This window comes from Leucopleurus acutus (genome assembly GCF_964270905.1).
Source record: "Leucopleurus acutus genome assembly, chromosome: 18".
Classification (NCBI taxonomy): domain Eukaryota; kingdom Metazoa; phylum Chordata; class Mammalia; order Artiodactyla; family Delphinidae; genus Leucopleurus; species Leucopleurus acutus.
The window spans coordinates 17,893,938-17,911,351 of NC_139160.1; the positions used below are offsets into that span (position 1 = coordinate 17,893,938).

The 17,414-nt window shown below is 43.6% G+C and overlaps 1 protein-coding gene across 1 annotated transcript in view; it reads left to right on the top strand.

Annotated features, from left to right (window-relative positions):
- The window catches only part of EBPL (EBP like), a 43,512-nt gene extending 26,493 nt beyond the window's left edge, over window positions 1-17,019 (top strand). The window contains exons 2-4 of the mRNA XM_082859667.1: window positions 6,633-6,702; window positions 14,268-14,406; window positions 15,683-17,019. Coding sequence (XP_082715793.1) covers window positions 6,633-6,702; window positions 14,268-14,406; window positions 15,683-15,923 — 450 coding nt within the window. The 3' untranslated portion in view covers window positions 15,924-17,019. The remainder of the gene's footprint in view (window positions 1-6,632; window positions 6,703-14,267; window positions 14,407-15,682) is intronic.
- The last annotated feature ends 395 nt before the right edge of the window (window positions 17,020-17,414 follow it).

A 17,414-nucleotide genomic window follows, 5' to 3' on the forward strand; every position in this document is an offset into this window, starting at 1 on the left:
TCTGCTCTGCCAAATGCTTTGACTTTAGCAGAATAATTGGTTAATCATGCCCATGGGGCAGTCTAGCCCATCAAGCTCAAGTACCAAGTGGTGATCTCTCCACTGAAAAACATTTATATTCTTAACAACAAATAAACAGTTAAAAAATGGGCAAAAGATTTGAACAGACATTTCTCCAAAGAAGATAATACAAATGGCCAATAAGCCATAAGATCAGTAGTCATTAGGGAAATGCAAATCAAAACCACAATGAGATACCACTTTACACCCATTAGGATGTCTATTGTGAAAAACAGCAACAGCAAAGGAAAATAACGAGTGTTGGCAAGGATGTGGAGAAATTTGGAACTCTGGTGTACTGCTGTTGGGAATGCAAAACGGTACAGCCACTGTGGAAGATAGCATGAGGGTTCCTCAAGAAGTAAAACAGGAACTTCCCTGGCAGTCCAGTGGTTAAGACTCCACGCTTACGATGCAGGGGGCACAGGTTCGATCCCTGGTCGGGGAAATAAGATCCCAAATGCCGCGTGGCCAAAAAATAAATAAAATACATAAAAAATTAAAAAAAAATTTTTAAAGGTCAAATTAAAAAAAAAAAGGTAAAACATAGAATTACCATATAATCCAGCAATTCCACTTCTACCTAAATACCCAAAGGAACTGAAACTAGGGACTCAAACGGATACTTGCACACCAGTATTCATAGCAGCTTATTCATGGTAGCCGAAAGGTAGAAACAACCTACCTAGATGTTCATCAGCCGATGAATAGATAAACAAAGTGTGGTGTATACATACAATAGAATATTATTCAGTCTGAAAAAGACATGAAGTTGTGACACATACTACAACATGGATGTACCTCGAGGATATTATCCTAAGTCAAATGTCAGACACAAAAGATAAATGAGGTACCTAGAGTAGTCAGAGTCCTAGAGGCAGAGATAGAATGGTGGCCACCGGCGGCTGGGGGGAAGACGGAGTGGGAAGTTATTGTTTAATGGGGACAGAGTTTCAGTTTGGGAAGATGAAAAAGTTCTGGAGATGGATGACAGTGACGGTTGCACAACAGTGTGAATGTACTTAATATCACTGAATTGAATACTTAAAACTTAAAATGGGTAAAGTGGTAAATTTTATGTTATGTATATTTTACCGTGATTTTTAAAATCCATAATATTTACATACTTTTTTTGGGGGGGTGGGGGGAAAGCCAGGCACGTGTACTCTAGGTGGAAGAGCAGCTTGTACACAGGCCTAGAGGCCCGCTTCCTCCTGGAAGTCTTCCCTTACTGTCCCAGCCACTGCTCCCTCCTCTTCCTCCAATCATTATTGAGCAGAATGTCAGTGTAACACAACTAGATAACAAGCTGTCTGAGGCCAGGGCCCAGCTTACTCTAAAAAAAAAAAAGTCCTGATGATTTTGTTTAATGTTATTAACTAGTAATGTTGCTCTTTCTTCCATGTCTCTCTTTCTACCTGGGCTTTTTTAATAATTTTTTTTAGAAATAATTGACTTTATGGTCAATTTAGAGATTGATGTACAGTTGTTAAAAAATAACAGAGATCCCTTGTGCACCTTGTCCAGTTTCCTCCAATGGTAATGTTTTTCAAAACTATAGTATAATATCACAGCCAGGACACTGACATTGACCATCCACTGACCTTAATCAGATTTCCTCAGTTTTGCTTGCACTTGTGTGTGTGCGTGTGTGTGTGTGTGTTAAGTTCTACACCATTGTACCAGGTAGGCTGGTGTATTCAACCACAGCAGTCAGATACCGAACACTTCCAACACCATGAAGATCCCTAGTGTTTTTCTTTTGTAACTACCTGCACTTCCCCTCCCTCCACCCCTTAACCCTGGAAACCACTAATATGTCCTCCGTTTCTAAAATTTATCATTCCAAAAAGTGTTATATAAATGGAATTATAGAGTATGTAACCTTTCGGGGTTGACTTTTTCACTCAGCATGATTCCCTGGAGATCCATCCAAGGTACTGAGTGTGTCAGTAGCTGGTTCTTTCTTATTGCTGGGGAGTAGTCCAAGGTATAAATGTACCATGGTCTATTTAACCATATACCTTTTGAAGTACATTTGGTTTTTAGCTGTTACCAAAAAAGCTGCTATCAACATTTGTGTACATGTTTTTGTGTGAACATAAGTTTTTATTTTTCTGGGATACATGCCCGAGTGCAATTGCTAGATCATATGGTAATTGCATGTTAGTTTTAAGAACCTGCCAAACTCAGGTTTTCCAGGGAGGCTGTTCCATTTTCATCCCACCAGAAATGTATGAGTGATCCATTTTCTCCACATCCTCATCAGCATTTGGTACTGCCACTGTTTTTTATTTTAGACATTCTGACAGATAGATAGTAATATCTCATTGTGGCTTGTTTATTTATTTTTGGCTGTTTTGGGTCTGTGTTGCTGTGTGCGGGCTTTTTCTAGTTGCGGCGAGTGGGGGCTACTCTTCGTTGTGGTTGCTTCTCTTGTCGTGGAGCACGGGCTCTAGGCATGTGGGCTTCAGTAGTTGTGGCATGCGGGCTCTGTAGATGTGGCTTGCGGGCTCTAGAGCGCAGCTCAGTACTTGTGGCGCATAGGCTTAGTTGCTCCGCGGCATGTGGGATCTTCCCAGACCAGGGCTCGAACCCATGTCCCCTGCCTTGGCAGGCAGATTCTTAACCACTGCGCCACCAGGGAAGTACTCTCATTGTGGTTTTAATTGGCATTTCCCTGATGGCTAGCAATGTTGAACACCTTTTCATATGTTTATTTGTTACCTGTATATTCTCTTTGGTGAAATGTCTCTTCATTTCTTTTGCCCATTTTCTAATTAAATTGGGTTTGTGTTTTGTTTTTTCTTTTAACTCATTCCCTCCACCCTTCCTTTTATTTCTTATTCTTTTAGTAAGCATTTATTAGCATGTCCCATCTATCAGGCATCTGGAATACAGAGACAAAGGCAAAGACTTTCCCTAAAGAACTGATGGTTTTGAGGAGGAGACAAATAAGCAGGATTCTGTTCAGGAAAGACATCTACCTCCTATCAAGAGAATCAGTGAAGGCTTGTTTCCTGGAGGAGGTAACATCTGATCAGCATTTGGAGGGTGGATATGTTCATTATACTTTATATGCTATACTGCCTTTACACTTAGAGTAGTAATACAGTAAGAAATATATAGTGCCTTCTAAAAGCCCCACAGGGCACCTTTCTTTCTAAGTAATTCATTACGTGGACTTGTCATTAAATCAAGGTTAGCAGACACAAAATATCACCCTGGGTTCTTGAGGATTCTAAGACAGAGAAGACAACATCCCAGGCCCCCAAGATGTATGATCTAATGGGCACTGGAGATCCACCACCAGCAGACAGTTTATTACAGAAACACAAATTTAGTAACAAGGGAGAGGGAGAAATTAATTTTTACCAGGAAGTTTGGGAAGGTTTCTTGGAAAAAGGAGGGTTTGGGCTGGGATTTGAAAAAGGAGTAGAACTCCAACAGGTAGATATAAAAGGGAACAAATTTGGTATACACTCCTGGGTCCCTGCATGTTATAGATTCCAGGTTTCCATGTTGCTCTTACCCAGGGAATTGCTTCTGAGGAAAGATTCTAGACTGGACGTCTGTGTCCATGTTTGCTGATGGCCCCAGTTGAAGAGGCTGCTAGTGGAAGTCACATCTAGTTTTAGGATGAGATCAACAATCTAATTTTGGGAAGTCCTTCATCTCACAGATAGATGTACTGAGGCCTAGAGAGGATCAAATTCAGCTCAGTCTTGTGACCCCTGCTGGCCAGTCAGTGGATGTGTTTTGTCTAGAAAGTTCCCAGGGCACACCAGGGAAGTGGTGTGGATTTCCTATGGCTCTGCTAAAAATAAAAAGATCATGGGCTTCCCTGGTGGTGCAGTGGTTGAGAGTCCGCCTGCCGATGCAGGGGACGCGGGTTCGTGCCCCGGTCTGGCAGGGTCCCACGTGCCGTGGAGCGGCTGGGCCCGTGAGCCATGGCCGCTGAGCTTCTGTGTCCAGAGCCTGTGCTCTGCAACGAGAGAGACCACAGCAGTGAGAGGCTGGCGTACCGCAAAAAAAAAAAGAAAAAAGAAAAAAGAAAGATCAATTGGTGAAAATAAGGAGTTGCAGAGTGGATGGGGAGTACTTCTCGTTTAAAAACATTTTTTCTCTCACATGTAATTTTTTAAAATCTCCTTTAAGGAATATAATTTTTACATATGCTCTGAAATAAACCACACTTACCAATTAAGTAACTTACAGAATGTCAAGAAAAGAGAAAATAAACCAGTTTCAAAGCCTCTGTTCAGCAAAGATTGGAATGGATAAAAAGCTGGAAGATGTATTAATGAGATGGGGAGAAAGTCAGGTTTCTTCTCTCAATTAGAGAAAAAGAAAGGCAATTACAAACTGTAGCATAAACAAAAATATCTTATAACAAAGTCATGGCCCAGATATGAAGCAAACTAAACTGTAGCATGAAACGAATAAAATAAAATGTAGCCTGATTTTGAGAAATGTGTGAGTGTAAGAAAAAATAGTCCATTTGCCACATTCTTCTTAAGTGACAAAAATACTGGGTTTGTAGAGGAAGAAGTTGTGGCCCATTGCAGTGAACACTATTTACATAATCACCATATTGTAAATGCTGTTGATTGAATGGAAATGCAGTCAATTTCAACAACATACAAGCAAACTGGACAGAGGCTGAGAGTTGGAAATGGGGAGGAGAGGGAGAGAGGATGGTGGGTGTTCTCATGCTTGTCTGATATCGTAAGAAGTCCAAATACTGCACAACATTGATGAGTGGGTAAGCTGAGGCTTTAAGTTTTACTTTTTTGTTGTTTTTTGGCCACACCAAGCGCCTTGCAGGATCTTAGTTCCCTGACCAGGGACTGAACCCACATCCTCGGCAGTGAAAGCGAGGAGTCCTAAGCACTGGACCACCAGGGAATTCCCCAAAGTTTACTACATAAGTTACAAATTTGGATAACTAATAGAAGAATTAAAGAGAATTCATATAGGGACTTCCCTGGTGGTCCAGTGGGTAAGACTCCAAGCTCCCAATGCAGGGGGCCCAGGTTCAGTCCCTGGTCAGGGAACTAGATCCCTCATGCCACAACTAAGAGTTCGCATGCCACAACTAAAGATCCTGCATGCCACAACTAAGACCCGGCACAGCCAAAATAAATAAATAAATAATTTTTTTTTAAAAAAAGAGAATTCATATAGCTATTAAAGGGATTCAGAATATGCTACTCCAAAATATACCCCTTTGGCATATTGATTATTTTGAACTGAAGGCAATTGAGAAACTGTAGATGCAGGAAGGGCTCTCTGACCTCCCTCTTTCTACCTAAAATCAGGTCTTTGAACTTCCCATGAGAAAGGTGCCCTCCCTTTACCAGGAAGAAAAGAACATTCTTATCACTGGGGACTGCGTGTCAATGCTGAAGTGGTCCTGTACAAATAAACCTACCAAAATAACCCTTGTCTTCCATTACTTTCTCCCCATGTATCTCCTAGTCACTTTCTCACAATTTACTGTCCTCAGCTCAAGCCCCTTGGTCTTGTCACATCCCTGCAGTTTATTGTTCTTTGTGTGAAAAGGCATATAAGTTTTGGGGCCTAACAGCTTATTCAGGTCTTCATTTTCCCTTCAAAGACTCCCATGTACATGTAAAAATATTAAATATGATATGTATGCTTTTCTTTTTAATCTGTTTATGTCGGTTAATTCTTAGGCCAGCTACAGAACCTAAGAGGGTAGAAGGAAGTTTTTCCGCCCCTACTATCAAAAATTGGAAGAAGGGAAGGGGAAGGGGAACAGCGTAAATTATACTGTAATTTTTCAGGATGGGCTGTCAGTTGATAATGTCTAAAGAAATAGTAATATAAGTATATTACATGTTATGAAAATGGTTGCCAGAACTACAGACAGAAGTGGTTAAATGTGGTTGCCTCTGGTAAGTTGTACTAGAAGTGACCTCGGGGATTAGGCGGAGACACAATTTTGATGTCACATAAGTGATTGTTTTGGTAAAAAGAAATGAGAAGGGTTGTATTGACCAGGAACAAAATTTGTTCAAAGTATAATTGCAGCTATTTCATTCCCTTAAATTTTAAATATAGCCTGTAAGCATTTCTAATTTTCCTAAGTTTGCCCTTGTGCAGGAAAAAGAACTAGTTCGGCTCTGATATAGATATTTGAATGCCACTTTTGTTAAGAGAGATCTTGGATTTTTTTGAGGCGAGACAAAATGAAGTACTGTGAGGTGCTTCTCAACGGTGTAAAATCCCTGGATTAATCCAGAGTCTAGCTTCTTTAATAGACCATTTAAGCTCTTTTCTTGTGCAAAATCTTCAACTTATATTTTCCCCATCAGGGCACACCTCTGATTTTATAATGCCAATCATTGAAAACTGACATTTATTATATATAAACATTCCCTTTGGACATATCCATTTCCAAGTTCAGGGAGCCAGGCTCCAGGAACCCACGCACGCACACCGGGACTGTGTGGTGTGGGGCAGGGCAGGGGACGCTGGCCACACTGTGGTACCATCCTGTGGTTGTGATGCTAAATTAGAGCATGTTTTCGTTTTCTTCTCTCTAGGAAGGCCCTTTTGTCTACTTGTCTTTGGTAGGAAACATCACAGATTCTGATGCCTTGATCGCTTCATTGTGTAAGTAATTTAAAACGTTTGCATTTGCCATGTTGGAGGGATTAATTGCAAGTATGGCTGTCAATTAAATGAGTACGTGTACCCATGCTGTATGATTCTACTTACATGAAATGTCCAGGTTAGGCAAATCTATAGAGAAAAATTATAGATTAGTGGTTGCCTGGGTGTGTGGGGAGGGGGCGGGATCATAGGCCAGAAATGGGGAGTGACTGATAATGGGTACAAGTTTCTTTTTTGGGGTAGAAGCATTATAAAATTACATGATTTGTGGTGATTCAAATCTGAGAATATACTAAAACTTGTTGAATTATACACTTTAAACAGATTTAAAAACACAGGTCTGGCATGTGAATTATATCTCAATAAAGCTATAATTTCAAATTTTTGTTTTTATTTATTTAATTTATTTATTTTTGGCTGCACTGGGTCTTTGTTGCTGTGCATGGGCTTTCTCTAGTTGTGGCAAGCAGGTGCCACTCTTCACTGCAGTGCGCCGGCTTCTAATGGCAGTGGCTTCTCTTGTCGCGGAGCACGGACTCTAGGTGTGCGGGCTTCAGTAGTTGTGGCTCGCGGGCTCAGTAGTTGTGGCTCGCAGGCTCTAAAGCACAGGCTCAGTAGTTGTGGTGCACAGGCTTAGTTGCTCCGCGGCATGTGGGATATTCCCCGACCAGGGGTCGAACCCGTGTCCCCCTGCATTGGCAGGCAGATTCTTAACCACTGTGCCACCAGGGAAGTCCTATAATTTCAAATGTTTATAGTGAGTGCAGATTGAGGAGTTTGCAGCATTTAAACTGGGTGTTTTCCATATTTTTATTATTAACTTTCATATATATACATATATATGTATATATATATGGCTTGTAGATAATTTCCAGAAATCTTCCTGCTCTGCAGAGATATTAACTAGTTTTCCCTATCTTCGTCATGTTGCTGTAAATCAATCAACATTCATTCAGTCAGTATCAACTACCTCCAGTGTGCTGTCAGTACTGACAAATAAATGAGCTGTGCAGCAACTGGGTTCTTTGCCACTATTATAGAGCTGCCTTGTGCAGGATAACTTCTTTCAGATTTTGCATCTGAAAATCTGCATTGTTTATCTCATTTCTCCCACAATTCTGAAATCGTGTCCTCCAGCCAGGATCTGGACTCCTGTTCACCACCAGTGTTGTAAAACTCTTCTAGAGAATTGAGTCAGCCACAATTAGTGCTTCCCAAAGCAAAACCCATGTTATCTTTGATGTCCGTCAGGTCCTAGCCATGGTAGCTCAGGGCGCCTGAGTCCCACATCTTTTTTTTTTCTTTTTTCGGTACACGGGCCTCTCACTGCTGTGGCCTCTCCCGTTGCGGAGCACAGGCTGCGGACGCACAGGCTCAGCAGCCATGGCTCACGGGCCCAGCCGCTCCGCGGCACGTGGGATCTTCCCGGACCGGGGCACGAACTCGCGTCCCCTGCATCGGCAGGCAGACTCTCAACGACTGCGCCACCAGGGAAGCCCTGAATCCCACATCTTGAGGCCACCCGCTCAGTTCCACGGGCTAAGGAATATGCAGCTGTGCAGCTTTCTGGCGAGTCTGCCAGATTAAACTGTGCTTGAGAATTGCTAGCGAAGTCTGGGGTTGAGAATTCCAGCTCAAGTCACTGTCCTCCTACCCCGGCTGCCCTGCTCAGCCTCAGAGAAAGCAAACAGCCCAGATTTGGCTCAGTCCCATGAAATGCAAATATCTAATTCAATCTTTATCAGTCATCTTCAGTCTACATTTTCACCTTCAAAAAATGAAAACTCGGGCTTCCCTGGTGGCACAGTGGTTAAGAATCCTCCTGCCAATGCAGGGGACACGGGTTCGAGCCCTGGTCCGGGAGGATCCCACATGCCTCGGAGCAACTAAGCCCATGCGCCACAACTACTCAGCCTGCACTCTAGAGCTCACGAGCCACAACTACTGAGCCCACGTGCCACAACTACTGAAGCCCGCACACCAAGAGCCCATGCTCCACAACAAGAGAAGCCACCTTAATGAGAGGCCTGTGCACCGCAACGAAGAGTAGCTCCCACTCGCTGCAACTAAAAAGAAAGGCTGCGTGCAGCAACGAAGACCCAACGCAGCCAAAAATTAATTAATCAATTAATTTTTTTTAAAAAGTGAAAATTCATTTAATGGAGGTACCCTTTATTAGTGTGAAAGTGAAAATCTAGTAGATAATGTCAAGTAGTGCTTCTTGGACTTTAAAGTACACAGATTGCTTGGGGTTCTTGTTAAAATGCAGATTCTTATTCAGAGGGTCTGGGGTAGGGCCTCCCATATATTGATCTGTGGACTGTCCTTTGATTCAGCAGGTTGTAGAACTTGTTAAAGATGGTAAGGAAGACTTTATTCAAGAGGGACTATGGCAATGGGAGAGAGATTGGTCTCAACTCTAAATACAAGGACAGGTGGAGATTCATAGGCAAGGAGCAGGGTTGGGGTCAGTGGATGGAAGATTACTGAGAAGAAACATCAAGGCTGCGGGACTCTTGATAGACTGACTCAACAGGATCCTTGCTGAAGGCAGGCCAGGGTATTAAGATACAGAGGGTGGGAGATGAGGAATTTGATCAGATATCAAGATTATCTACACTCCCATGTTCGTAGCAGCAGTATCTACAATAGCCAACACATGGAAACAGCCTAAGTGTCCATTGACAAAGGAGTGGATAAATAAGTTGTGGTGTATATATACAGTGGAATATTATTCAGCCATAAAAAGAAGGAAATCCTGCCATTTGTGACAACATGGATGGGCCTTGCAGACATTATGCTAAGTGAAATAAGCTAGACAGAAAAAAACAAAAACTGTAATATCTCATATGTGGAATCTAAAAAACAAACAACCCAAACTCATAGAAAAAGAGATCAGATTTGTGGTTACCAGAGGCAAGGACTGTGGAGTGGGGGAATTGGATGAAGATGTTCAAAAGGTACAAACTTCTGGACTTCCCTGCTGGTACAGTGGTTAAGAATCCGCCTGCCAGTGCAGGGGACACAGGTTCGAGCCCTGGTCTGGGAAGATCCCACATGCTGCGGAGCAACTAAGCCCGCGAGCCACAACTAGTGAGGCCCGCGTGCCACAACTAGTGAGGCCCGCGTGCCACGAGCCTGTGCTCCACAACAAGAGAAGCCACCGCAATGAGAAGCCCATGTACCGCAACGGAGAGTAGCCCCCACTCGCCGCAACTAGAGAAAGCCTGCATGCAGCAACGAAGACCCAACGCAGCCAAAAATAAATAGAAAAATAAATAAATTTATTTTTTAAAAAAAGGTACAAACTTCTAGTTCTATGATAAATAAGTACTAGGGATGTAATGTACCACATAATTAACACTACTGTATGGCATATTTGAAAGTTGTTAAGAGAATAAATCCTAAGAGTTCTCACCACAAGGAAAAAAACATTTTTTCTTTTTCTTTTTTTTTGTATCTATATGACATGATGTATGTCATTAAACTTATTGTGGTAATCATTTCACAATATATGTAAGTCAATTCATTATGCCGTATACCTTAAACTTACACAGTGCTGTATGTCAGTAATATCTCAATAAAACTGGGGGTTGGGGGGAGTGATCAGATACCAAGAGTGAAGGATTTTCACTAAACTTACGCAGCAGGATTCTTGTTGAAACTGGACTAAGTGGGCCAAGCACAGAGCCCAAGGTCGAGACCTTTTGGAGAAGAGGGCTTGGAGGAGGCTGCCTTGAGTTTGGTCAAGAAGAGTTGTGCCCCTAATCTCCACTCTGTGGCAAAGGGCACAGCCGTGGCTTGGCTACTGGAAACCTCCAGCCCTTCGTGTGCATCTTTCCCTCTAAACCTCTTCCTGAGCCTGGCAGTCAGTCACAAAATAAAGGATGAGGATCACATCATTAGGTTTATTAATGCTCTGTTTGCCCTTTCGCTGTTGTAGGTGTTTAACCTGCAAAGAGTTGGTCAAGGTTAAGCAGTAGATGAGGAGATGCCAGAGGCTTGATCCACTGGGGCCAGCAGATAGCAGGGCCTGCTTCCAGTGCCTGTCCCCACCCCCCTCCCCCGTACTTTCACTTACACACATGCAGTCTCCTTCAGCTTTGCTGAATTTCCTGCAGTTTCAGACACACCGAGCGCTCTCAGCCCCAGGCCTTTGCTCAAACTCCTCCCCGAGATACCCTCTCCCTCCCCCAGTTCAAGGCTCGCCTCTTGTGATGTAAGCCCTGAGATTTTTTTTTTCCGTGCAAATGTGCTCTATTTCTGTAATTTAGAAGAGACCTTTTGGTTTAGGGGATGGGAGCTGTGTTTCAGTTCATACATATCGTCACACACTTCCCCAAGGGGGAGCAATTGACAGGCCACACGGGGGTCCTGTTATATGACACCCTCATCCAACTGGCCCTTGAGACTGGACCAGGTGCCCTTCGGGACAGAAATCAGGATGGGCTGCCCGCTGATCTTGCCTGCTGGTCATCCTCACCTTCATCCCAATCCAAAGCCTTGATTTCTGACACTGTGGAAGGTACGGGACTAAGAGAAAGGCCTGAGATTAAGACCCCGGTTATGTGTGCCTTGACGTCTGGTAAAATCCAGAGGGCCTCAGATGTCGTAAGTGCCAGGCCCCTCTGCACCCTGCTTCCTCATATAAGGTCCCTAGGCAAGCAGCCCTCCTGGTCTCCGGAACCAGCGCGGCGCCTGCATACCCCTGAGGAGCCGGCTTCAGTTCCCTGCCAGCCCTCAGAATTACTCAGACAATCCTATCACATCCTGCCGCGGGGACCGGGGGTCACCCGCCCTGGTGTTACCGCACAGCCCACCTCCCACAGTCCCTCCTCGTTCGCTCCAGTTCCTAGGGCAGCCCCACGCGGCACAGTGTGCTTCTCCCCGAGCCTGCGAGTGTTCTGTGACTAAGGAAGGGCCATCAACCTCATCTGCCCAGTGTCACCTGTGGTGTGTTAAGCCACCGCATGAGCCCAGGGCGGGAACCCTTCCCTCGCATGTAGGGTGAAGAGGAAGCGATCAGAACACCTCATCTCCTAGCTTGTGCAGTGCCTTTTCTCCATGTCCCTATTCTCTGTCCCCGTCACTTATTACATGGTTTGAGCTCGCTACAGTATGAACCACCAGCAGCAGACTTTGTGTCCTGGTCGCTGCTGCATTCTTGAGACCTAGCATAGAGGCGTCTATACGCTACAAAAAAATTGTTGAATTAAAGGATGAATGAAGGGGACTTCCCTGGAGGTCCAGTGGTTAGACCCTGTACTTCTAATGCAGGGGGCATGGGTTCGATCCCTGGTCAGGGAACTAAGATCTCACATGCCACGTGGCCAAAAAATAAATAAATCAAAATTTTTTTTAAAAAAGAATGAATGAATGGGGTTATTTTTGTGAATGTCTAAGCACCCACTAATCTCTTAGCTCCTAAAGCATTGACCTTTTACTTGTGATATTTTCTTAGATTTTGGCTACACTAGATAGTATATTTCACCTATTGTATCTATGTGGTTTTTTTTTATTAATTTAATTTATTTTATTTATTTATTTTTGACTGCATTGGGTCTTTGTTGCTGTGCCCGGGCTTTCTCTGGTTGCAGCGAGTGGGGGCTACTCTTCGCTGCGGTGCGTGGGCTTCTCATTGCGGTGGCTTCTCTTGTTGCGGAGCATGGACTCTAGGCACGTGGACTTCAGTAGTTGTGGCGTGCAGGCTCAGTAGTTGTGGCTTGCAGGGTCTAGAGCGCAGGCTCAGTAGTTGTGGCACACGGGCTTAGTTGCTCCACAGCATGTGGGATCTTCCCAGACCAGGGCTCGAGCCTGTGTCCCCTGCATTGGCAGACAGATTCTTAACCACTGAGCCACGAGGGAAGCCCTGTATCTATGTTTAAATTTATAGGGAAAACTTTTACTTTCACTATGATGTTTTCCAGTTGGGTCATGGCAGGCAGTCGGCTAAGGACAGGCTGGACGGCTCTGCCTCGTCTGCCAGTTGCGTCTGGCCTTTCACAGAATCTCCGCTCAGCGTGTGTCTGTGTGTTATCTCATTAAATAGCTAATCGTGTTTACTGGCGTGTCCTTTCTCTGGGGACAGCCTTTCATGGGAACCCTTTGTCCCTGGCCCTGGAGGGATCCTAACTCTAACCATTAAGAGACTATTGCTTCTTTTTATGGCTGAGTAATATTCCATTGTATATATGTGCCACATCTTCTTTATCCGTTCATCCGATGATGGACACTTAAGTTGGAGGGGGAAGGGTAAGCTGTGACAAGGCGAGAGCGTGGCATGGACGTATATACACTACCAAACGTAAAATAGATAGCTAGTGGGAAGCAGCTGCATAGCACAGGGAGATCAGCTCAGTGCTTTGTGACCACCTAGCGGGTGGGATAGGGAGGGTGGGATGGAGGGAGATGCAAGAGGGAAGAGATATGGGAACATATGTATATGTATAACTGATTCACTTTGTTATAAAGCAGAAACTAACACACCATTGTAAAGCAATTATACTCCAATAAAGATGTAAAAAAAAAGAGACTATTGCTTTGTGCTGCTCAGACCAATCAGATCACGCAGCTAATTTTTGACCATTCATACCTTTTCTAAGTAATGTGAGAACAGTAGTTAAAGGGAGAGAAGAGGGTTTTGGGGTTTTTTTTCCTCTGGTTATTTGAGATCTTAGGACCAGCACGTATTACTTTGTTAAAATAAAAAGGAAAGAGAGACAGAGAGAAAGAGGTGTGGGGGGGGGAGGTGGGGAGGAAGGAAAGAGAGAAAGAAAGAAGGAAGGAAAGAAGAGAGAAGGAGGGAGGGAGGGAGGGGAATATGACTTCACCTAGTGCATGGCCCTTGGTCCTTCACTAAAAAGACTATCTGACCTCATGGTGCTTCCTAGAAGTAACCATCCTGATAAGGGGGCCTGGAAAGATTTCTTAGGGCACACCTGCTCCCTGGTCAGCACCATTTCGTGGTAGCTGTGTTAGTGAATTCTGTCCCTGTAGCAGACCGAAATGCTCCTTTGTCCGTTTAGGATTCATTCTGTAGTCCAGGCCGTGTTTCTCCTCCCCTCCCCTCCCTGCTGCCTCCCCAGCACTCAATTCCTCTTCAATCCCTAATAAACATGTGTCTTTTTATAAACATTTCCGTAATAATAATTTTCCCACATCTAACTAATACAGACTTCATGTTGAAATTTTGACGTAAGGAATTATAATGCATTTACCAAGATAACTATTAAAGATTATCTTTGCAAAGTCTGACTGTGTCAAACTGATGTAGAATTCTGCTGCTTGCGATGAAAAGGGAGAGGGTGAAGAGGGCACGCGTGTGAAAGCACTTTGGAAAATGCAAATCATTTTACAAATATAACATGATATTGTTGTTATTACTTGTGTCCGGTGGCAAATGCGTTTTTGTCATAGGGCCTCTCTTGCCTTCCACTAAGGCATAATGAAGACTACAGAGAGAGTGGTAGTTACTCTTTTATCTCCTCCTAATGGGGAAAAAAAGGTCATTTCCTCTGTCATAAAAATGATTGCCAGATGAGTAACAAAATGTATTTTGTTTTCAGGGAAAGAATATGGCAAAGCTGACGCAAGATGGCTTTATTTGGATCCAACCATTGTGTCTTTGGAAATTCTGACTGTCGTCCTGGGAGGGTTTCTGGCATTGGTTCTCATTTATGCCATCGTCAAAGGGAAACATTATCGGTAAGTGCTCTTCTCCTGTCCTACGGAAAAGAGGAGGAACATTAGCTGTCCCCACGCCAGTGTGACATTTGGAGGGGATAATGACCGGAGTTCTTTGTTAGACAAAAAGTAGACTAGAAACAAAAATTGTTAGATATTAGTTAAGGATCATGGTGCCACCAGGATAATTTCAGACCATTCAAAATAAAAAAAATATGAGAAATATGATTGTATTGACAACCTAGGTGCTGTATAGACAAGCACAGTGGTGACAGCATTGGATGATTTGCCACCAATATTTTGGAGAATCAAAAGGTAATATTTGCATCCTTTCCCTCCAACTCATTCTAGAAAACTCCCATTCCGCTTGACACAAAGAAAAATCTCTCATATAATTCTGAGGTAGACATGCAAGATAAATAAGAAATCTTTCCAGAAGCAGGCTATGGAGGGTATGAGGAAAGCAGAAGAGTGAGGAGACGAAACAGAAAGATGGCAGATTAACCATCCATCAATCAGACCCTGGAACTTTGAACTCTGCTTCCTCCCTCCCTTTCCTTCCTCTCCATCTTAGGGACGGGGTGACCTAGGACAAACAGATTGCTATCCTGGGGACGATTCCCTAAAACAGTGTCAAGTAGGCACAACGGCATTCCATTTTCCACCATCTTGGATCAAAGAAGAAGTCTTCTGTAAAGCTTCATCATAAAATTTCAGATTTGAAAGAGACCTCAAAGGTCATTTAATCCAATTTCCCCCACCCAGTTTTACATAGAGCGTTGGCAGGAAGAATTAAATTTCTCCTGGGTGCCTTCCATGTCTTTGACTCCATGATCGTGGTTGTAGATTTACTACATGCACCCATTTGTTTATTATTTCAAACATTTAACACATATGCATTGTTGAATATGTGCCGGGCACAGTGCTTTATCTACATATCTCATTTAATCTCCACAATATTATTCGAGGAAGGGACTATTATTCTCCCTTTTACAACAGGTGAAATTGCGGCTCATAGAGAGATTCACATCCAGGTCTCTCTTTACCGGATCAGTTGTGACCTCACCAAATCTTCCGAAGAATAGGACAGGATACCCAAGAGACCTTCTTTAACTCTGAGGATAATCTTCTAGGAAAGGCACTATTGCTTCTCCAAGGAAAGCATGGGTCTTCATTAATTTGCCCCATCAAAGGAGCTCTACGTAAAACCTGAGGTCCAGCTTCAGGGAGGTTTTCTGCCATGGAAGACGGTTGATGCTGCTGGCAGTTTCATCCCTTGTCTCTTTCTCTCTAACAGGCATTTCATACAGATCACCCTGTGTGTGTGTGAACTGTATGGCGGGTGGATGACCTTCTGCCCAGACTGGCTTATGGGAAGCCCCAACCTCAACACCAACAATTGGCTCTACTTTTGGGTCTACCTGGTATTTTTCAATGGTGTTTGGGTTCTGATCCCAGGACTGTTACTGTGGCAGTCATGGGTAGAACTCAAGAAAATGCATCACAGAGGATTCAATTCAGGCAAAAAGTTTCAGTGAATTTTCAAAATCATAAACACCATCAGCGTGCTTTATGAGCCAGAATGAATCAAACCTGTTTGTTGGGCCAGAATGGAATACATTCCAGTGTATACTTTTCTTTTATATTGTCATTCTTGAACAAGCTAATTGCTTTCAGTTGAATCAATTTCAAATGGACTGTAAGGTTGACAAGTTTTGGCTGTTGTTTTTTCCAGTTAAATGGCAATACAGGGAACAGAGAATAAATTTTAACTTGTAATAATAACACATGTAATGGTATACTTTTATGGCTAGCATTAATTGTTCTACGTTAATAAAGCCAATTATCATGAAATGCTGTAGAGCGTGTTATATTAAGTTTTTATTTCAAAGAACATGTTGTTGCCTCAACCTTTGATCTTCCCTCCAGTCTTCTGGTTACCAAAGTGAAACCAGGAATGAAATGAGTGCTTCTGTTTTGCACTTTATCAAATTTGTGAAGCCAACAAAAATGATAGTGGAAGGAATTTGTGAGTGGGGTAACTCCTCATGGGTGAACATTGGGGTTTCACACAGATGATTGATTTATATCTGTCCTTTTTTAAGGAGGAAGATTTAAGATACCTTACAAAAATACGATAAAAAGTAAATCAGGGGGGCTTCCCTGATGGCACAGTGGTTGAGAGTCCGCCTGGCGATGCAGGGGACGCGGGTTCGTGCCCCGGTCTGGGAAGATCCCACATGCTGCAGAGCGGCTGGGCCCGTGAGCCGTGGCCGCTGAGCCTGCGCGTCCAGAGCCTGTGCTCCACAACGGGAAAGACCACAACGGTGAGAGGCCCGCGTACCAGAAAAAAAAAAAAAAAAAAAAAAGTAAATCAGGAAATAGGAACATAGGCAAAATGAGTGAGAAACAATAAGATGAAGGTAAAATTAATATGCAGAATGCATGCCGTGACGTCGTATGTAACTGATAGAAGTGAAGCATAAATGTAACACTTACCTTCAGTACCAAGAGGGAGACATGATCACCCTATGTTTCAGAAAACACTCGTTTTGGCAGATGGCTATAGCACTTCCGTCAGAGGTGGGGAGCGGGTACTCACATTAACTTGTTCAACACCTGGCTTTCTTACTAGCCTGTTAGCTCACAGATGTGTTCTCTGCCTAGAAGGGTGCCCGGCCTATACACCAGGCACTTGGTTGGTTGTGGTGGATGCTGTCACTTAGCTCAGTCTGCATTCCCCCTCCTTCTAGGTGTCCTCTTATCCTGCAGAGAGCTGCAGGTTGTGGTCCTGGATGCAAAATTGCTGTCACCTTTCAGAGGTGCTTGTGAGCGGTTTGGAGGGTGAAAGCAGGGAGACCGTTTTCAGCTGTTCCTTTTTTTACTTTTGCTGTTTTGTGGCGACAGGTAATGTCTATGACTATGGAAACGTGAGGGTTTGGAGCGTTAGCACATCGAGCGTTCAACCTCGTGGGTACTGAGAGGCAGTTGTGGTTGGGGCAGTGGGAGTAAAGGGTTTGCGGGCTGAG